The following is a 22,865-nucleotide window of genomic DNA, read 5'->3' as shown; positions in this document are numbered from 1 at the left end:
ATCCCACCTGAGCAAGAGAATTTGGAACTTTGCACCGCTGAGCCTTGGTATTCCGCTTTATTTCAAACACCAGCAGCTTCCAAGTGATAGGGTGAATGTGTGGTGTGGCTCCTGTAGCAGCTACAAAACCATAAACAACTTGTCCACCCAGATATTTAGGAATTCCTTTGTTTCTTTATGAGCATTGTACCCACATACCTTTACAGAGCTAGACCAAGAGGAGGTCTTAAGTTCCTGTTGGAATCAGACTCTAACAGCTGCCAAGACTTGGCATTTAAGTAAGTTGTTGGGAACTCTTTATTTCTACCTAAAGGTTTGTCTTGGAGAAAGTCCATGTAACTTAGCCCAAGGTGCAGTGAGAACGTGTCTTTGTAGATCGTAATTGCTGATAGAAGTTCGGTCTGTATGCCACAGTTCACATATATTTTTTATGGACTTATAATTAGTGTAATTCTGGTCTCCTGCAGGTTCCAGCTTCGGAAATGAAGAGCAGACCACCCCTAGGGTGTCTGCACCTTCCAAAGAGGTTCCCAAGGGGAGCAGCAAGAGCACGACGCAGATATCGAGCAGCACAGCGACTTCACGCAGGAGCTTGCTGCCAGCACCAAAAACTGCCACAGCACCTGCTGGTAAGTGCTCCAAACTTAAAACACCACCTGTGTTAAGCCAAGAAATGCAAAAATCTTGCTGTGATGCTGTTTTACTGCTTGCTTTTAGTTAATTTTCATGCCATCCCTGGGCCCATTGCCAGTGTGCTGACTTGGACTCCATTTACTGGAGTCTCTTTTAAACACAGTCAACAACACGGCTATAATCTCATTTTGTGAGCTATGTGTGGATTTGAAGGCATTTGCTGTCCCTAACTACACATATCAGAGATTTAGTGTATATATTGTTGGTTCTCACCAAGCAGCTTTTTAAAAACATTGCATTGCTTTAGAGACCAAAGCATTCCACTGAGCAGATAATTCATTGCTAGGTAGGCTTGCAGTGATGAGAATATCGGCCTCTAGGTTTGAGCAATCTTTTTTTTTCACTCAGAGAGGCAGAAGGAGGCAGGCAAATAAAGCAAAAAAAACCCTGGTCTTGTTTTCAATTTGTTTCCTTGCCTAAACTCTCCTTCTGTCCAATTCACTTAAATGACCAGTTCCATCAAGTTCAGATTAGACCTAACAGTTTAGATTCCAAAATAAATAATTTTATCCAGGCTGGCTCTTACTCAACAGTGTTTCATTTCTATGTAAGTTCCATTGGGTTTGATAACACACTGCAAATGGAGCTGGGAAGGAAAAGTCAGTGCAAAATATGAGACAAACACCTTATGAATGGCTAGTTCTTGTCACCTGCTTTCAAGATAGATTAACCTGTTGCAGTGGTTTGACCTTGGCTGGACACCAGATACCCACCAAACCAACTGAACAGAGGGAGATAAATACAATAAAAGGTTCATGGGCCAAGATAAGGATGAAGGGATAACGCAGTAATTACTGAGTCATTTTATTGTCATAAACTTGGCTGGTTTATTTTGGAAGGAAGCTAAACATGGAAGTAGGGTTACCTATCTGTGTTATGCAAACAGTCAGACACAGGGGCAGCTAACAAGTTTAGGAAGTCGTTATTATACACAACAGACAGAAACAAAAGAAACTATGTTAGTCCAATGCCCTGGTTTAATTTTTTATGAGCCAAGTTAGCAGCATGTATCTGTGGCCAATTCATTGCTTCTTTTTCTTTTTTTTTTTTATTATAGCAGCGTCATGGTTCCTCACAATGCAAGTATCTGATAGGAGCAAAGGTTGAAATAAATCAAGAAATGATGAAGACAAGGGTTTTTTAGCAATTCTAATCTTGCCTCTCTTGCAATAGCAAATGAACACTGGGTGTAGATCCCAATGTGATAGAGACACCTACAGGATGTAAATTTTTCTGTTTAGGTATCCTTTGGACAGTAATTTCTATAGGCTTGATGTTGCATATATATTTAGCATCTGACCAACCTCCTGTGCAAGACACTGCAGTTACTAAACTGAAGTGCTTGGAGCACTCTGCAGTTGCAGCTGAGGAGCACAGGCACTATGTGTATTGCACACAGCTCATTTTATGAAAGGAAGAAGGAAAGAGTTTCACAAAGAGGACGGCAGTAATTTAAATATAAATAGTATTTCTGAAAGAGTACAATATCAGGTAATGTAAAAAATTACAATTGTATTTCAGAGACATACATAATTTTATCTATATGTGAGTAGTAAATTAATTCACAAATGAAAATATCTACCTATATTAATGAATCAAAAATAACCATCAAAAATCACACAAAAGCTTTCATGTATTAGATCTTACTTGAGAAGACCACCTGAACTGTAAACTTTCACTTAAAAAAAAGAATAAAAACACAACTGCTCAAGAGAGATTATACTCCTGATATTTCACTAAAAGTGCTCGTGAAATAAATTGGAATGAAGGAAATTTTTAAAAATTTAATTAATGAAAATTGACTCCTTTAGCTGCTGCTGGACAGACGATGATGCTGTGCTTCAGATGATCAAAAAATAATTCTGGCATGGGACAATAGGAGTGGAAGATCGTTGTCGTGCAAATTGTTGTGCAGGCATGAACTGACGGCCTTTCGACTGGTCTATGAGAAGAGTGCACTTAATTAGGTTTCAGTGTATTGCACAGCCCTTTCTATACCTACATGTCTGTCCATTTATAGAAAAGGGAAAAGAAAGTACATACTTGACTAGAAAAAAGAGGCCTTTTAATTTGACTTAAATATATTTGCTACTTTGGGAAGTACCGTGATAACCAAACTAAAACATGGCATTGCTGTATTGCTTCGTATTTTGTTTAACAATAGGTGAAAGCAGCTCTCCATCAGGAACTTTGCAACTGTAAACTAGCTCTGAAATTCATAGAAGCCTCTTCTTTCCACAGATGTTGATGAAAATATATAGTACTTGAAGCATACATATAGGAATTTTCTGGTCTAAATTGCCCTTAAAATGGGGGAATATCAGCAGAAGGCAATGTTCAGAGACTCAGTTCTGTCCACAAGGCTGGACCTGCCACCCAACAGTCTATGAAATCAGAGAGCTGAGGGATTTCATATTTTCTATGGCCTGTTACAGATTTTGGGGTGTGTGTGTTATGGGATTCCTATTTCTACTTGCTTATTATTTAATATTTATGTCACAGACAAGTGACTGTTATCACCCAGAAGAAATACCCTGATTTGAGTGCAATGACAGTGGCAGTAAGGAATTAATTTGAGCAGCTTGTTTCTACTTGGCCCACTAAATTAAAGACAATCAAAAGCATTGTTCAAAAAACTCACCCAGTCAATTCCTGTGCTTTTACAAGTACCAGTAAATCATATGTAACAGGACAGGCTGTTAAATGCAGTCAGTCAAGATGAAAAATAGGAGGTCAGTGTTATCTCAGCTCTCACCAGCAATCTTGTAGTGTAAAATGCGCTTCTTTTGATCAGATTCTGCAAAATCCAGACAGCACAACATCAGCAGGAGGGAGAGGGATGAGCTGAGGTCAGCTGAGGGGGGAAGAGTGAGCATCAGCGCTCTTGCAGGGATGAAGGGAGAAGAGTCTGCTGCTGCTTTGTTCCCCCTTGCAAACACTTTCCCTTCAAAGCTGAATAGCAGTGGGTTGCATTCATGCTGTTGCCGTATGAACATAGGGATATGCAGCACTGCCTTGCAGGTGAAAGTGGGATGTTCAACTGCAGGTTTTCCTACCTCTCTTCTGGGAACCACTCTGAAACATGCCACAGCACAAATGTGTGAGGAAGAGACAATAAAATGCCATAGGATCCTTGCAAAATGGCAGAAAGAGATGGATGGAGTAGTTGTTTTAACTCTTCAACTAGCATTGGATGTTCTGAATTATCACCCTGAGATTTTCTATTCAGTCCAAAGAATGACTAGTTTTATCAGGTTTATTTTTTCCTTTATTTTTTTAAACACCAGCTAAAGAGACTTTTCTTTTTCAATACAACAACAAGGCAATTGCTTTCAGACAAGACAATGAAATAGTCACTGTCCTTTTATTCTTATCACATTTAATTTAAATTTGAAATAAACACAAAGGGAAAAGCACAAGCATTAGCAGTTTCTACTTAAACAAATACACAGTCTTTCTTCCACATCTACTTATTTATTCAGTCTTTCAGTGTCTCATAGATCACAGGAAGTAGAGAGTCTCTAGAGAGAATTAGACTGCTCTCATTCTACAGAATCCATCATATTTCCAGCTTTGCTAATTTTGTCTCAAACAATGCATGCAGGGATGTGTCATTACTCACTAAGGACATGACTAGTCGTGGGTGTCAGGGGGAAAGGCAGAAGAAAGCTCAAAGGGGCTCTCTGTGTCTGTGAGTGACTGAAGACATTTCCTTGGGTTTCTGGGTTTTTTTTTTAACTTGCAGACTGCATTAGTTAACTTATAAAATACTCCTGAGAACAGCTGGAATCCGTCTGAATGCAGTCAGTCCCATTGAATTGTTAATGATGTCTACAGCATGGTAGGATTTGTTTTGGAATAAATACTCAATGTACAATTTGTTAGCATGCTTTCAGTCTGAAGTATGAAAGCAAATTGAAGCCTATCCCACTGTACTGGCTTTTGAAGACTCAAAAAGGTACAGGCAAATACAAGTGCTGATTCTGCAGTGCTTGGGAAGATGTCTTGGGTAAGGTGTCTTTTGCTCTGGTTCCTAGGCTAGAATTCAGCTCTGCTGGGGGAATGGAGCAGTGGCTTTGTTCATCTGCTATTTTGCTAGGTGATTTCTGGAATGCTTTGCCTTGTGTTTCTAATTATTTTGCATTTGCTCCTTCTGTTTCATTTGGAGCAGGCTGTGTATGTTAATTAGGAAATATAAATACCTTTACAGAACTGTGTGTTTAGAGGCCTTTTTTTCTAAAGCAAGTGTTGTAAGCACACTAATAGAAGAGACAAACAAGTATTTCTGCTCATTGTTATCTTATGGCCTGAAATATCCATTCCTTTACACAAGTATAGCTTTTAAAAGAGGGGAAACACTGGGAGATGTCTAACCTTAAATGAGATGTAGATTCACATAAAAATTAGTAGTTTGTGGCTTTGATTACTGGCTACCAGAAAGACAGCTTCTCATTGCATGAGCTCTGCCAGTGGTAGGAGTTGGCAGAGCCTTGGAAACTGTTCCAGGAAGCCTGGAAGTTAATGGTGGTTCCTGCTATGCCAGGAGCTTTTTGCTGGGAAACTCAGTGCTAAGAGCCCTGATTATGCAGCCAGCAGGAATAAAGCTAATGTACAGGCATTTAACACAGAGCTAACTGGAATTCCATATTTCCAGTATGTGGGCAGTGACACTAAGGATTTGAAGTAAATTTTGTTCCAGATCAGATTTAATATACATTATAAAAGACAAATTTAGAAGAAAATTAAAACAGTGTGCATGTTCAGGAAATATACACTTATGGTGCTTAATTTCCTTTTGTAATTTAATTTTGTGTATTTTTTATTATTTCATGATTGCACATACAACACCTTTTGACATTTCAAAATCTATATGACAGAGTATGATTAGAGGTTTTACATGTGTCCGGGCCTGTAATAACAACTGGAAAATGTTTGTCTTTTTTCCTGAGTTACCCTGGAGCATCAGACTTTCTATATGCATTTTAGTCTTTGAGTTACTTCTAGTGCACTTCGAGCTAGAAAAGATCAAACTATATAACCTCCTGCTGCACCATACCCTGTGGTACCGCATATTACGCTAATTACTACACCAGTGCTCTCCCTCAGATTTTTTTAAACCTGAAATTCTATATTTCTGTGAAATGACAAATTCTGAGCCCAAACACTTGTAATCTAAAAATTTATTTTCCCTGCAATAAATCAACATGTTTTCCTAACCAACTAACAGCTGTTGTTTCAAAAGACAAGAACAAGCCCCATTTTTAGAAAAGCATTCAGCTCAAGCTCTGATATGAGGTCTGATGCCAGGGATGGCTCTTCCCCTAAAATTTCCCTGTGGGTGAGGAGCTTAGCAAAACGCTAACAGTTTGTTCCCGCAGACTGTCCTTCCTTTTGCCTGCTGTGTGCTTTCTAAATCCCTCTCCTCTAAGGAGGGCCACAGAGAGGCCACGAGGGCCCTTCTACTTAGGAAGGAGAATAATTGCTAGCTCCCTGTGTCCCTGTCCCTGGCTCCTTCCCAGCAAGGCTGTGCTGGGTACTGGCTCTTCCCTTGCAGCACAACCCCTCCTCATGTGCGCGCTTGCTGCACTGCTGCTCCACCAGACCTAGGAGCTCTCCTGGTCTTGTAAACTGAACAAGGGCACTAATCGTCCTTGTTATTAGTCCTACTTATCTTTCCTTGCCTAGATACCTGTTTGCACCTTCTATCTGCTGGTCTCCGTCCCCCATGCAGCTGCCCCTGCTGGCCAGCACCCATGCACAACTCCCACTGCTCTCCACAGACCCTGACTTGCCCTCTGCAAAATTCTGGGCTTCTTTGCTCTGTTCTCTTTCAACCAAGCTCTAACTGGGGAATTGTTTCTCGTTTTGTGCTTAAGGTCAAGGGGCTGAATGAACTCCCCAGGGGTCCTCACTGAAAATGTCTCAAAACCAAAAGTAGTTAATTATTTACATGCCTAAGGAAAGCACACACTTTTCTCTACCACTGCCTGTGTTTGGCATCTGGCATAGCAAAATTTATGGAGGAGCTCAGTGTATGGCCCATTTGTGCATTATATTTTTATTTTGAAAGCCCCAGAAAAGCCAAAGCCTTATTACCATGACAAAGTAATGCTTGAATCTGTAACTATATAACCTACATCTTATAAAACAAGCCCTGGTTTTGTCTCCCAGCTGCCATCTCAGGTTGGTCCTTAGTAATGAAAAGGCACCATAAACTTATTTTATGTCCTACTCTGTAGTAAAGCACAGTGTAATAGGGGGCAGGCACAGGCAATTTCTATCTTCAGTCACTTCACTGTGAAAAGTACTAATCACAAATGAGAATCATAGCTTCAATATTTTGTATTTATGAACAGAGAAAATGGAGTGGGACAAAAGTAAAGGTATGAGGAAGTGTTCAGTCTTTACCAGCCCCTGACAACTGGTGGTGTGATTGCCTATGAACAGTGGAAGAGAGTCAAAGAAGGTTTTAGAACTTGTGCTGTGCTTCCCTCCCATAAACAGTTGGACATGCAGGTGCATGTGCTCTTTCCAGAAGCACTCTGCAAGCAAATGCTGAGAGATGGAGCTAGAAATTATGCAGCTCAGCTTCTGGTGCGTGGCAAATGCTGTATCTGCAGCTCTCTGCATGCAAGTCCTGATGCAGACAGAAGTGGAAAGGTGAATGAGGCATCAGAAATAAACCTAATACTGCAGCTGTGACTAGGTGTGGCTTTGGAGAGAAACTAGTAAACCAGTAAGTGTCCCTGAAGATTATGATCCCCATATAAAATTGTCATTTTTCTACACTGTTGAAAAAGCCAGGTCACATTTGCATTAAGCAAAATGGAAGATAGTGTTAGCTTTTGGACTACCAGTCATTAGGCACCACCAAGAAAATCTGATTTTATTTTTCTGCTTCAGATCGTTCAGATTCTGTGGGACATTTTCCTGTAAGATGTCTGTGAACACACTCATGAGAGAGGGGAAAGTTAATAACACAAACTTTATTTTCCCTCTAGAACAAGTCGTTTGCCTTAAATCTCTCTGTTTTTCCAGTGTATCCACAGCTGTGACACAGTTCTTCAGGCTAAAATGCAGCCCTCAACAAACACTAATGGTTTAAAAAAGGAAAGCAAGCAGGAAAATACATTATTGTCTCAGGGTTTTGCTTTTTATTGCTCTTTCTCCTTACTTCTTTGATGAATGTTTTCTGCTTGAAGTCCTGTGTCTGTGACTGTCACACCATGGTCAAACAAGCAGGGCAGGACCTCGTGTTACTGCACTCAGCATGGTCCCCAGAGCTATTTTGATGGGAGCTGTGGGTGGGCAGGAGGAGCTGAGCTTGGGTGGCCGCTCTGGCTTTCCAGGGAAGTTGTAACTCCCTGGTACAAGAGGCAGTCTCTGACTGCAGAACTTTGACAGCTGGCAGACCATCCCGAGGCCTTAACCAGAGAGCTCCAGTGGTGGGATGAATAATAACGGACACTGAGTTACCTCTCTCTGAAATATTCCATGCCCTGTTTCATCCCACACTGGCATAGTGTCTTGCAGGTTTGTGCACTGAATGTGCTTGCCCACCTCTGTCCCTGCCTGACTTAACTGCACAGGCAGAGACCCACTCTCATGTGTCTGGGCAGCCACATCCAGCACAGCTCCGACACGTCCTGCCTGCTTCTGGCTCAAGCCTCTCTCTTGCCTACATGAGACCATCTTGGGAAAGCTGGTCTCCAGAAAAGGCAGCTTCCTTACAGGAAAAGGTGACAGGGCAGGGACTTGCAGGTAACTTCAGTCAGCTTTGCACTGTTCCACCTATTCCACTTCTCCTGCAGCCCAGAATGAGGTTGCACAGCAAGGTAAAGAGACAGAACCCAGCACTTAAAACAGATAGGATGGGTTACCTGTGTAGCTATTCATGCCTTAATGACATTTGTCATGGGGCAGATGACTGGAAAGCCAATATAGTGTGTAAGGCCTTCTTTTGTCCTTCTTTAGTGCTGTGAATGTCAGCTCAGCCACGTGTACACTGTTGTGGTTGCAGACATGGCAGGTTGGCATCCAACCCAGAAGTGCTGTGTAGCATCATTCTGTGCAGAGCCCAGGATGTGAATTGGTGAAATACTTAATTTTGCCATTTTGGTATGTATCTTAGTGATATAGTTCTGCATAGTTATGAACAGAATTATAAACCAGATGTCTTTCTATCTTTGATTTTTTCTAAAACAGGTGTGAAGAAAGAAGTACAAAAAGATCAGGATGCTAGCAGACCAGCTGTCTCATCCCCTAAGAAATCAGCAGTAACAGCCACAAAACTCCACTCACCAGGTATTTATGAACCTGAAAGCACTGCTTCAGGAAAGATTTAAACTTGTTGATTTGCATCTCTTGTTAACACACTCAAATCTGAGACCTGCTATTGTTAAATGAGGATTGATTGTGTCCAAGGTTCATTAAGCTGGCTGCAGCAGGCTTTATCATACCAATGCATGAGCTGAATAGACTTTTGTTCTCTTTGTTATAACCATGCAATCATCTCTCCCTCAAAACAAAGAGTTGTTGCTATTATGTGTTTAAGGGCACAGGAACATTTTTTTAATCATTCCAATTTTATTACATAAAAAGAGAACAGATAGATATAGCAAAATAAAATACACCTCAGACAATTGCCTGGAGTGATAGTGTGTTGCTCAGAATCTATTCTTACTTTTATGCAGAGGGACTAAATTTCCTGGGCTATTTCTATGCATAACTGGAAAAGGGATTATCTATAGAAATAGCCTTCAAAGTGCTATTGGGATGTTGTCAACTTATCCCTCAATATTGGGCACAAACACATGGTTTTAACATTTCTGAAGAATACGTTTTTTTGTTTACTGAAATGAAGAGGACTTGTGTCTATTTATGTCTACTAAATGTACATTAACAAATGGATAAGGTGCCTAAAGGCTTTTGTGAGGCTGGCCTTTGGCTGATCTAAATGCTTCTGAAATGAGCACGCGTGGTCTCACCGATTTCATTGTGCTTGCAGTTTATCTTCTGTTGCGTCGTTTTTCAGACACTGCTTGAATACCTAAAACATCATCTCTACAGATGTATCATACTTGAGTTATAGGTGTGGGGGATAGAACCCCATGTTGCTTCATTTGGTGGCAAAATGTAAAAGCATGTAGATCGGCTCTCCAGCTCCTATAACTTGCACCAAGAGTCTCTCCATTATTACTAGACTCAATCCCTACTCTTCTCCTTCTCAACCAACAAAATCAAGAAAACTGAAGGTTAAATTTAATCTTCCCAGGCACCAACAGGACACAAAATTCTTCTCCTTACAAAGATATTAGAGTAAAAAGATGAACTTAACACTGTCCTCTGAGTCATATAATTTACAGGCTATTTTGCACCTGGTGAGATCACAGAGAGGTCCAAAGAATTTGTTGCAGAGACTGCCAGACCAGAAGCTCACCAGTGTTTATAACAGTGGGAGTCCAGTTTTAAGCATCAGCACTGATTGTGGCTGTAGCAGCATGTTACAGCATAGCTGATTTGCTTCCACTAGGATTACAAAGCAAAATGGAACACAGGAATGTTTGTAAAGTGTATTTGTATTGTCTTAAGGAGGTCTGCATTTCCACAGGTGACTTAATAATTTTCAGGGCTTAAAGTTTTGGCATATCCAATTCATGAGGCCTCAAAGTTTTCTTCATTCTAGTGAGAGGCTGAGTACTAACCTCCATCCATCAGACTGATTTAGAATTTGTTCAGCTTGGTTGTGTGCAATTAAGGCAATCTAAATTTGTTTATCACTGTAAGGATCAAGTAGGAAAATAAACCTCATCTTAATTTATTTTTTTTAGAGTAGCCTTTGGCATTCTTTGAAATAATTACAGCAATAACAAAGCAATAATGACAATTTTTTCACCTACTTAACTATTTCAAAAAATAGTCAAAGCAGCCTTTGAAGAGGACACAGAGTGTAGCTGGTGCTAAGGGGCAGTAACAGCCTTTCCTCTGTCAGAATCACAAACTCCTGCATCATTTACACTTTTCAGTGGGAGAGAATGCATCTCACAGGTAACTCCACCACAGCTACATCTGGCCATGAAACAGGTTCTAAAATTTCTGAGTGCTCTTTCTAGGTTGTATTTGCCTCTGTTACTGGCCTTCTCACATTCAGTTTCTTTTGATCAGTGCTGGTTTTCGACTGTTATACACAAATTTTTTGAGCCTTGAATCTGAAAACTTGCAATGGAGTTTTGAGATGCAGAGTCTTGCAGGGATCTCAATTTTATCCTTTGTTGCAGTACTATTCCTGAGATCTGTGTATAGGAGCAGGTGTCCACAGATGCAAGAGCTCTCCTTCCACTTCATTTTAGAATGGTGCCAACTGTTTCTGGCATCTGTCACTCTACAGAATGCTTGATATCAATTGTCTCAAAGTAATTTGCTCCCTTTCCTTACCAAAATGCTGGAAATTGGACAGTTAAAAGGCGAATAAATTGCATTCCCTATCTAAATCCTCCTGAACAGTGTTAATTATGAGTATATACTTGTCATGTCTCCTTAGTTCAAACACTCACTTAGATAAAAAAGGCTTGGGAGTTTTGAAGTGGATCAAAGGGGTTCAGTGATTTCAGCACACACTGGGTCTGCCCCTCTGGTCCCACCATCAGCAAAAAGGACATTGAGGATCAGGGCCAGCATCATTAATATATACCCTGTTTTGTGCAGAGCAACAGAAGAGAGACATCAATGGTGGAATAAGCTTAGTAAGCTGCCTTTCAGACCCAAATGAACCGAGAAATTCAGATTTATCCCTGAGGAGAATAGCACCGTTTAATTTACAAGGACAGCTTATAATACTGACAAGGACAACACAGAGATGTGCACTTCAAATCTTCCAGCTAACAGGAAGGCTAGAAAGATGCAAGCAACCTGATGGGTTTCTGTTTTAATTAAAACTGAACTGATTTCAAGGGCTTTCCCCTACACTTCTCCCTAAGCCTTCTGTTGTAACATCACTGTCCTTCTTAAACAACCCAAGATTTTTTTATACTAAAAAGACAGATATTTATGGCTGTTGTTTTTATGAATTTCTTATTTTGTGGTATTACCTACTGTACAGTTAAGAGCCCCTTGATATGAATGGAAAAATTGGTAAGAAAAAACCATTACTGCACAAAAAGGTTGCCAGGCTTTAAGTGACATAAAAATGGATAGAGGGCAATAGCTATGCTGGTTGAACTCTGTTAATGACAAAAACTCCTTGTGTTGTATTATTTAAGTCTTCCAACAACATGGCATTAGTTTTGATGCTGCAGAACATGATATTCTTTTTCACAAATGCAAGTCATGGACACAAAGAGTTTCAAAGGGTTTTTTTGCACTTGTGGCTCTTTGCAGTTGCACCATGAGATGCCTGCAGACCTGAGGGAGCATCTCTGCTGGAGCTGGCTCCCTGTAAGCTTAGCCTGGAGCCAGGACGTAGCTCAGCAAGATGGAAGATGTGCACCCAATGGCTGCACACAAGCCTGGGGATCTGAAAAAGTAGGAATACACTCCTGGGGTATTGCTCTGGGGAAGCCATACTGTTTCCCTGCCTGATCTAGTAAAATTGCCCTAAAGGACCTATTTGCACACCCAGACCAGAGTCTTAAAGATCTAAAAGATCTGAAGCACATCTGACAAAATTACCTCTGGAATTTGTAATGCTCTACTTTACAAATTGGCTCAGATTCGTACCTTCAGAGGCGTCTCTGTGGAAGGGTTCTGTGGCTTTTTAGGGAAGGGATAGGTACTATTCACAGCAGAAGACTGTCCCCTATTACATGATTGCTGGAGACTGGTTGTAGACATGGCTACTGTGTTGTTTCTCAGGGACTGTATACTACAAGGCGATAAAATTACAAACTCTCTATTTTTTTCATATTCTTGCATACACATCCTTTTCTACTAACACAGAAATGTTCCAGATGCACGTCCACCATCTCTAGTAACACGTGGGATAAAGATGTCTGACTCATATTTTCTCCCTCTTTCTTACTGACTTCAGCTTCTAGGCTAAAAGCTGGAGAAAAATGGGAGGATCTGTGGAAGACCAGAGGTCCCTGGCCAGTATTCAGGAATGAGCTAAAGAGCATCAGCCGAGGGGTAGCAAAAGGGTAGCAAAAAAGACTGAGGGTGGCAAAAAAATTCAGTAAGCTGTGCAAAGGTGATGCCCAGCTGGCCATAAATGTTTGCAGAGGAGAGTTCTCAGAAAGCAGAGAAGGTAAAGACAAAACAGATTTTCCGAGCAGTGGCTTGAGCAGCCCGATGCTACCAGGACAATGGCCCTTCTTGCTTCGTCCTCATAACTGGGTATATCCACAGAAATGGATAGTTGACTCAAGCAGGATGTGAACTGAGGAAAAACCCTCACTGCCCTAAAGTGGCTTATCATGAGTAAGCTTTAGTTCTTGTGCCATTGATATGAATATGACACAGTATTTGTGCTGATACCCTGAACTCAAGCTACACTAGTGCTTTCACATCTTTGTACAGCATCAGGCTTGCTTCAAGCCAACTTGGAGCACACCAGAGGAGCCAGAGTCTGTCTGGGCCTGAACAAGCAAACTGTGTAGTGATTCTGGTGTGGTCGATGATGCTGAGAGAGCAGCCACGCAGAGCCAGTGATGTAACTCTTGTGCATTGTGTGGCATTTGGTGGCACTTCAGTACAAACCTGCTAAGTGCTGCAATTTTAGACATGTTGTAAAGGTGAGAGCAAGGGGAGCTCTCAAGGTAGAAAGTAATAGTGATATCCTGATATCCATGGGGTGTTTGCATTCAGAGAGGGACAGCTCCAGCCCCACATTGTTCTGTTCAGAGGCTAAATGAAATCTGCAAAGGCAAAGGAAAACTGGCACCTCCGTCGAGTCACCAAGCTGGGGGTTCATGTGGACAAAGAAACCATGTGTAGAGTATAAATGTCATTCTAGCTGTTTTCCACATCCACAATAAGATAAGGTGAATCCTGACCTGGAAGTGCCCATTTCTCTCACTGCCATTCAAGAGAGTCCAGCATCACACATCAAGATGCAGACCTCCGTTCTTCTAGATGTCTAGCAGAGGTGAGGTGATTCCTTCCTCCAACAACCTCAGTTCTCAGTGATACTCTCTTAGGACAGCTCTCCCCAACTTGTAGAAGACTTTCAGGCTCAGAGCCTGAGGTGACATGACTGATAAAAAAGCGTTGAGCTTTGTCCCCTAAAAAAACATATTTCACTGGGCTCTTGCTTTTTTTTTTTGAAAGACTGAGTTTTTTTCTTTTGAAGGGATGAGTCTCAAAGGCCATAGAAACACATAAAGGTCATGTCTATACATAAAAAGTGAGTCTCCTGAATGGTCTTTTCTTCTCTCCTTTGTAGGACATCCCAAGCAAAGGCCAACCACCCCAAGGAATGGATTCTCCCCCAAACCAGGAGAGGGTCGAGACACTGAAAAGCAGTTCATTCAGAGACTGAAGGAAAAGTGTGATGAGCAGTCCCGGCAATTGATCAATATCCAAGATGAGCTTAAGAGGGCCAGCTGTGGCTTTGATGTCTTTGCTATAACAACCCAGTACTTTTTCAGGCAGGTAAGTGCAATGGGTGCTTCATACCATTGAAAAGATTCTTTGTCTTTACACCTGCCACTTGCCAAAATTTATTCCACAGTCACTGAAAATTTGTTCTTGGGACCAAAGCATGTAATTTCTTTACAACGTTTATTATGAGAAGGGAATTTTAATTTCATAGAATCATAGAAAGAAAATCTGCAATAACAAAGGAAATCTGACACCTCTGTCAAGTCACCAAGCTTGGGGATTGGATGGCCGAAGAACCATGTGTAAAGTGTAGATGCCATCCAATCTGGTAAGTTGAATAATTTGATGCCATGTATTTGAAAATAGAAGTTCAGGAACTTGGAAGAATTTTGTGTGAAGTATTTGTCATAAGCAGGCATTTTTAGGAGTAAAGGAGATGCAGAAACTTAGAATTCCCAGCCTCTGATTGCTAGCACTGGTATGGAAAGTGTAACTGAGATATTAATACTTGTGAGCAACCAAAATTGTTAGATGAAGGAAACTATTTGATTTCCCTCAATAATTATCTACTCTTCCTGTTCACCATGAATCAAGCAGAGTGTCCCTGTTACAGGGTTGCCAGTTGCTGAAGATGTTAGGATAACATTTTCTCAGCATGTAGAAGATTACGCACAGCACGTACAGGGAACATAAAAAAAATGTTGCTGGTAATTAGAGAACCTTGTTTATTCACTCAAGTCAAAATAAATAAATTCTAAGACAACCAAAATAACCATGAAAGACTTGAAAGTGTTGCTTGTTTCAAAAGCTGTTTAGTGATCTAGGAAATGTAGCTGGGCACTCAGGTCCAGGCCTGGTTCACATGATCCCCCATATTTTACAACATCCCAGGCTAAGCTGGTGTCCCAGCTACTTTGTACAACAGGCAGACAATCACCAGCAGGAGGACCTAAGGTTTGGATAATACCCTTGATTGCCCCCTTCTCTGCTTTTGGAAGAGACAAGAATAAATCCTCTGTGTTAAATGAGAGAAAGAAAAACAAGAAAACAAAACCTAAATTCAATCAATCTTAAAAATTCTGAAATTCTTTATTTAGTTTTGGGGTATTTTATATTCGTGGGAAAGGTTACCTTTGAATAAATAACCACAGTTCACACTGTTCCCTAAGTAGGAGCTGATCTTGCCGGGGGAGATTCACTGAACTGAAAAAACAGGGAATTTTTAAAATGTCCTAAATATTTTAAATACATTCCCAGGAGATTTCCCCCCTCTATTTTTCTTTCAACTTGACATTTCTGTATTTCAGGACTTGCTGAGCATTTCTAAACACTTTTGGGTGGGTTTTTGGATTTTTTTTTTTTTGGTTGGGTTTTTTTTAGCTTTTTTGGTTGGGTTTTTTTTTTTTTGTTTTGGGTTTGGGGTTTTTTTGAGCTGACTTTGGAGTATTCTTGTTTAAATCAGAGGGAAATAAAAAAGGGCAGAGCACTGTCAGCTCAGCTTTGTCTATGCATTTTCCACTGGGGAGAGATTTTTCATCACATGCCTCATTCACAATTTGCTGAAGGAACCCTGGAAACTTGGGCTTATCTCCTTCATCTCCTCTGGATATGTTTTAAATGAGAACAGCTGCTGCAACTAAGCTTTGAGATGACTGTCATTCTGTTGGCTCATGTTGGATCTGTCCTGAAAATGCCTCCTAAATTGGACAACTCAGGTGTCTTTATTTAACAGCATCCTCTCCAAGTCCTGGCCAAGCACAGCTGCACCTCATGTACCCAGCTCCTCTGTATTATCAGGCCAGCTGGGGATTGCAGTAATGCCCCTCTGAGTGCCTGAAGGTGAAAAATAATACACCTGTCGACTTCAGGCACCTTCAGGTTTGGGCAGGATTAGGTGTTGATTTTTTTCAGATCCACCCAGGTGTGGTACCTCCTTTAGGAGTGTGGTTGCTTTAGGCTCCATTTTTAGTGCATGCAGGCAGGTGAACACTTCATGAAGATTATTTAAAGCACCAAAGTCCTGAATTTCTGCTTGAGTTACTTGCCTGTCCCATCTGAGACTTCCAGGGAGTAGTAAGGCTGCTGCACTCCTAAATTCAATGCTTAAGTCGAGAGCTTGCATACAGTGGGACAGCCTGGGACTACTCAAGCAGTTGTGTAACTGGACAGTCAGTTGTCTTGCAACACAGACACAGACAAGTTTTTGAGTGTCATTCAAAAATACAATCTGTAGACATCTTCTGAGATGGCTTTATTGTCTGAAAGCTTGAGCAAAATTGAGTTGGCTGGCTTTGAGTTAGGGCAGTATGGGGAAAAAAAAACTTTTCACATTATAAAAATAATAAGAGTTGTGTGTGTTTGTTTCTGAGAACCCTGCAGGCAAAATGGTTGAGGTCTGAGTGGAACTGCAGTGTGGCAAAGGAAAAACACTCATTCAAGAAAAAGGTGTGGCCATATTCCAGAGAAATTTGGGGCTGTTTTGACCCGCTGGCAGTTCCACTCTGTTTAGCAGAGGGCCCAACCCTATCTTGGTACTCGGGAGCCTCTTTTGGGCTGATAATCACTTGGGTCCAATGTCTCTTTCTCCTTAAATCACAACAAAATAGTGTTCAAAACATAGATTTTTCTCAGATTTGGACCTGAATTCTGTTGGAAAACATGCTCCTACACAGTGAGGACAGGAATGAGTCCTAATGACAACCCAAGGACCAGTGTTTTACATGCAGGTAGGAGTCTGCCCATGCCCATGGCTCTCTTGTCTTGCTCACACTGTTTCTCTTCCTTCTCCAAAGCTGGGGAAAGCACCAATGCAAGTGGTCCAGCAGACATACTTAGCTGTAGAAAGAGAGTGCTGTATGTAATAAAGAGTGTTGGACCACACCAGCAGTTGCTTTGAGTGCTTTAAGATTACATAACCATTTTCTTTTAGTTTCTTGGATTTGTTTTCTGACTGTTTCAGACCACTGCTGAATGGTATCCTGGAATCGTCTCTCTTTCTCAGTTGAAAATGCACATAATTGGCATGGTCCTTTTAATTGGCATCTAGAAGTGCACAGCATGTAACAGTATTTATTACAGACCCATTAAATGCCAGATAAACCAAATTTCTATCCTTGGGAAAAGCCTAGGCAATCGGAGCAGGTGATAACTGAGGAAGTAGACACAAAAAATATTAAAGCAGTGGCTCTGACATAAGCATGAAAAGTAATGATTGCAGTGCCTGTTCAGAGCATGGCTTTTAATTATTATTTAATTAGCAGATGTATTAACTTAAGACCCTCATATATGCACATGACTCTTGTTGACTTTTGGAACTGCTTCAAATTAATTCTGAAGAGGAGATTAAGTTTGTCCTTAATGTTGTCAGATGCTCATCTTGCTGATACAACCCTTGTGCTGTGCTGGTACTCCAAAGTGAACAACTGACTGACGGGAGCTGGAGTGACACCAGGAAGAGTTTTTAGAGCAAATATCTCTAGACCCCTGATCTGGATGACTCCTGAACTGCTCTGGCTTGTTAGCCCAGTGATAGTGGCAGTCCTGGCCCAGTTTCAGCCCTGTTCAGCGAAGTGGCCAGCTGTGATCCCTCTTGGAAGTGGTAACAGTGCCATCTAAAGGAGAGTCACCCGAAGTGACAAATTTTGGAGAGAAAAATCTTTCCAGACGTAAATGGGGAGAAAAACAAAAAAATCCACTTTCAGGTCCCTAGTCCACTCAGAGAAGCGTTTGTGTTGGGGGCTGCTGTGGCCAAACTGCACCGAGGTCCTGGAAACTGGGCTAATGGCTCTCTGCAATCCAGCCTGCCCCAGCAGGAAAGTGGAGTCCTAGTTCTGCCTCTGAAACTTCAGAGGAAGATTCTAGAGCTACAGTGCATGTGAGGAGAAGGGATCCTTTCTGGGCTGCAGACCCCAAGGGTGGGATCAGGGAAGGGAAAGGGAGGAGTTTCCAGACCTGCAGCACGGTCTCTTGGTGTGATTTTCATCGTGGGGGAAAAACTGCTCAGGACAGGTCCCAGCACAAGTGCAGCTGGATCAGCTAGGAATGGAGGAACTACACAGATGTCCTGAACAAGAGTTGGGACAACACTGTATTTGATGGCATCCCAGAACTTTGTGTCTACCAAGACTGGGAAAGGCATGTCACCAGTAACCAGAGCGTGTTTGCCTGCACATCTAACCGTGGGTATGCAGTACATGTCTTCCAGAAGAGTAAACACACACAGCAATATCCTGCAAAATCTAGGGTGGGCAAGGAAGACCTTTCCCTCGTTTAAATAACAAATAAGTATGTGCTTGTGTGTCTTCTTGAGAGTAATGTTCCTGTCCTGTGAATGAACAACATGCCACCCAGTGTCATGTAACATCTCTGGCCAATGGCTGCTTGTGCTAGAGGCAAAATTGGCCATGCTATTTGTAGGTTGCTTGGCACTTCCTATCACTGCCTCCAAAACATTAATTTGGGCTAACATTTCAAGGGATTATCTTTGGCTAAGCTGAAAATGGTTTATTTTCACAACTGTCTCAGAGAAGAAGTTCAGGAAGAATATATCTATTTGTTCGTGCCTGGTGCTGGCAGAGTGGTGAGAAGCCGGCACTCCCCAGAAAGATTGAACTTCTGGCTTTCAGGGGTAATGCTTTCCCAGCATTTGCAAAATATGTTTTAATCTGGCCCAAGAATAGTCCTTAGAAGAGTGCCATTCCTCCCTCCTCACGATTACAGTTAGCAGTATTGAGCAAGTTCATTCTTTTCATTGCTCCTGAAGGAGACCAGAGCAGTCAGAGCAGCTCAATATTTCCATTCTGTATCCTTAAAAAAAAATACACTTTGGACTCATCAAACACTGACAGTTTAGGGTTATGAATAAAAAAAAACTTATTTCACGGAAAACAAAACACTTTGTTTACTTGGGAGGAAAAAAAATAGAAAGAAGCTCTGTCATCATTTAGAGCTTTCTAAACTGCTTTTTAAGGAGAAATGCACAAGATTTGGTACGTGGGGCTATTAGTTATGGTAATGATGCCTTTTCCTGGTCTTAAAATCAAGAGTCATACACGGTTAGAAGGGGAAAAGGGATTTTACCTTGGTATTTATTTTAAGGATCCTTAGGTGCACACATCCAGGTCATATGCATCAAAATGCACCCCGCTGAATTATGCCCCCCCCTGAAAGATCCGGTATAACATTATAGGTTTTACTAATTAGCATATCTATCAAAGATTCCCCAATGAGAGGCTCAAGTGAGCCCCCCGTCCCCAAGGAACCTTCCCCTGGATGGTTCTATCTTGGTTTACAGAATGTGTTCTGGAGAGGACCTTGGGGTCTGGGGCACACTGATCCCTAGCTACAAAGCTTCTAAAATGTTTAGTCTCTTAGCTGAACAAACAAGTCCAAGAATGTAGGGAAAAAGCACTAGGAATACAGAAGTTGTAAAAAGGTGTAACAGGGATATAAAAGAAAAGGCAAAAAATCTTCATGGCATCAGTAAAACGGAGCAGTAAGAATCCAGAGGTGTACTCCTTTACTTGCAAGCATTACAATGAAGGCTCTACAGTGCAGATGCTGTGGGGCCTGCAGGCCACTCACACGTGGTCAGTCTACGCAAGGAATGGATTGGGGTTTGTGAAATGAAGGAAATCACCTTCTGCAGGCCCCTGCTTATTTTCTGTCTATGCTAAAAGTCAGGCAGTGAGTTAGGTAAGGTGCTACAGGAATAGAAACCTTAAAGCAGCTTAGTATCTTTCCCTTCCTCATCCTTTGGGTACCTTTGGATGTTACACTGCTTCCAGACAGTATGGCCAGCTCTGCTTCAGACCCTGCAAAACAGAAGGAAAAAGGTGCAGGGAATCTCTTGGCTTCTCCCTGTGTCCTCAGTGGCCTTCTTAGAGACACTGCTGTGATAAAAAGTGCAAATTTTAGTTTCGGGAGGTGGAAGAATATGCTTCCCTGGGAATTGCTGGAGTAGTTACATGGCCTTGTTTTGAAAAAAAACCCAAATTAGACTATGTTCGTATCCTTGGCTGGAGAAGGGTTTTGTTAGTTACACATAAATATTTTAAATTTTGAGATAAAAAAGAAATAGCTCCAGGCATTCTAATGCTTCTCTTGAAGAGGTTTTAAATGGCCATTAAAAATTAAAGACCTCTTTATTTACATGTTGTCCTTGAAGAGAAATATATTTAGGATGTGTGCCAAGCATCAGGTAAAAGTGAATTTATTTTCTCCTTTTGTTTGTATTATCCATCTCTTCTGTAAGCAACTGACTTTGACAGCCTTGATTTTATACTGCATTCAGAGGAAAAAACACGTAAGAGTCAGAAGTGGTTCTTGTAATGTTGGCAGCCTCCAAGCTGGGTAGGCATCTGGGCTTGAGGGATTTGGCAACACATTGGAAGTGGTGTGAAAAGCAGTGATGAGTAATAGGGTCCAGTGCTGTTGTGGCCTCTCATCATAGACAGGGACAGGACAGGGAAAACCCAAATCACAGTGTTTTCATGCTGTTCTTTCAGTTCAGTGAAGGAGTCAATGGGAATGTGCACCTCTTCTAAATTCCATGCATTTTAAATTCCTCTCTTGCCACAAAGAGGCAATATCCTCAGATCAATCATTGTTTGTTTTCTCGTGTTTTGTTTTTTGGAGGTTTTTTTCTTTGATTGATTCATTGATTACTCCCCAGAGACACTCTACCAAGATTTCTAGTAAGAATGTAACAGAACAAAGGCTTTACAATCCAGTGAAGATCAATAGGTGCAAGGTTCATATATGAAAGTATTAATCACACCAGGAACTGAAGAATTTTTCTGTTTCCATGAGAGAACAGAAATATTTAACAAATGAAAATTTGTAGATACCTTTCAGGAAGTAAATAAGGAAACCATAACTCTCATTAGCAGTGGGGTGGACAAGACCTGGCCTGTCCAGGTCAGAGGGATCCCATCCTCTCTTTGGGAGTCAAAAAGCGGAGCCTCCCTTCGGAGGCAAACCTTCCAGCACATCTCTTGTTTTATGCACACAATTATGTGCATAAAATATTTATGACAAGACCAAATATCACTCTTTAAAGTTGCTGTAAAGGGGGAGGCCATGCCTCAATTCACAGATAATCTTCAAAAGTCATTTCAAAATGAAATTTTTGAACATAAGTCCAAAGATGGTTAGAATCAGCCTAGAGAGAGGGCAAATACTGAGTTCCCCTCCCAGAAGAAGCAGTGACCACTGCGTAACTTGACATATATTTACATGCTGGTGGTTACTACCTGTCCCTCTGGCAGATCCATGTCCCTCTCTCCCATGTGGCCAGCCTCAGGCATCACATGATCGCTCATTCTGTGGCTGGAGCCTCACCTGGAGATGCCCATCGTAGCATCCCAGGAGCTCTCCTGCCCTCAGATACACACCCGTGGCCTTCCCTACCTTCTCCCTGCTTGGATTTTCACACCTCTGGCAGCAATAATTTTGTCTGGTGGCTTTACATTCCCCTCTGGGCAAAGTGGCACAGGTCCATTGATACAGACATGTCTAATAATGATCTATATAGGCATTGTAATAATATTGGCAACAATGATCAGTGCAACAGAACTTAAATTTTTTCAAGTTATCTTAGTGCTTCTACAGTCTAAAAAGTGGAACAATTTATTATCCATAACAAAGGTCTGGTAGTGCTATCTGTCCATCAAACCAACCATGTGCCAGCTTATTAATTGCAGGAATACTATGGTTTTAGCTATCACAAAACATAAAGGCTAGCCTCACTTAAAAAATCAATTTTTATCTTCTTATTTGCCAGTGGAATACAATCTGTTTAAGTTAACATTAGCTTGTGTTTAATCAAATTACGCAGAACAAGGAACAACAAGATGATGGGATTGAACTGGGTTTGTTGAAAACAGAAAGCACTTGGCTGACTTAATGTATTCCTCTGTTAATATTTGACCTTCAAATAGCTTTCTCAGTAGAAATGAAGACATTAATATTTTTGTTATTCCACAATTAATCCCAACAAGTGCTAGACATTTTGAGGATGACATAAAGATGATGTTCCAGTCTTGGAGCGCTTAGCATCTAAATAGGCAAAAGCCTGATTAAAACTGGGGAGTCAAATGGACTGAGTCTGGAGAATACCATATATTTAGTTTCTTAGGGGATTTATGTGGGAAGACAGGCATGTGTTTGTGTGTGTGCATGGATATACACACCTGCATGCATGTGAGCACACGGTGCGATGTGTTCTGTTTTCAGCTGTCCTCTGGGAAGAGGATCTGTGTTTCCAGTGACTGTACAGGGGACAGGGCTGGAGCACCAGAGGTCTTGGGGTTGCTGACAGGGCCACAGTGACAGGCACCACTGGACGACTGGACAGTGAGATGTCCTGCCAATCCGTCACCCAAGTGCAATAGTGAGGGCAGCCAAGAAGTCAAAGCAAACCCACATACACCAGGAGGTGCAGAGGCAGCAAGGGTTGTATGTATGCAGCTCTGTGAGCTGCAGAAGAGAGCCCAGCAAGTAGTTTCCTTTCTGCAGACAGGAATACTCCCACTGTTCGTGTTTATTTACACCAAATGGGTGTGATGAATATTTTACATCCCACACAGGTTCGTCCCATCTGCCCTTGTCGGTGTTTCCTGTGGTGCAGCACATTT

General features: G+C 41.5%; 1 protein-coding gene across 1 annotated transcript in view; it reads left to right on the top strand.

Moving 5' to 3' along the window:
- The window catches only part of MTUS2 (microtubule associated scaffold protein 2), a 251,169-nt gene that overhangs the window by 202,656 nt on the left and 25,648 nt on the right, over nt 1–22,865 (top strand). The window contains exons 6-8 of the mRNA XM_042014068.1: nt 468–629; nt 8,899–8,997; nt 14,072–14,280. Of these exons, the coding sequence (XP_041870002.1) occupies nt 468–629; nt 8,899–8,997; nt 14,072–14,280 (470 nt within the window). The remainder of the gene's footprint in view (nt 1–467; nt 630–8,898; nt 8,998–14,071; nt 14,281–22,865) is intronic.

Source organism: Corvus kubaryi, unplaced genomic scaffold (assembly GCF_017639235.1).
Source record: "Corvus kubaryi isolate FWS band 111438036 unplaced genomic scaffold, C.kubaryi_AGA036_p1.0 split1-65, whole genome shotgun sequence".
Lineage (NCBI taxonomy): Eukaryota > Metazoa > Chordata > Aves > Passeriformes > Corvidae > Corvus > Corvus kubaryi.
Note: the sequence above shows the minus strand (reverse complement) of the source record. Positions and strands in the feature narration are given on the sequence as shown.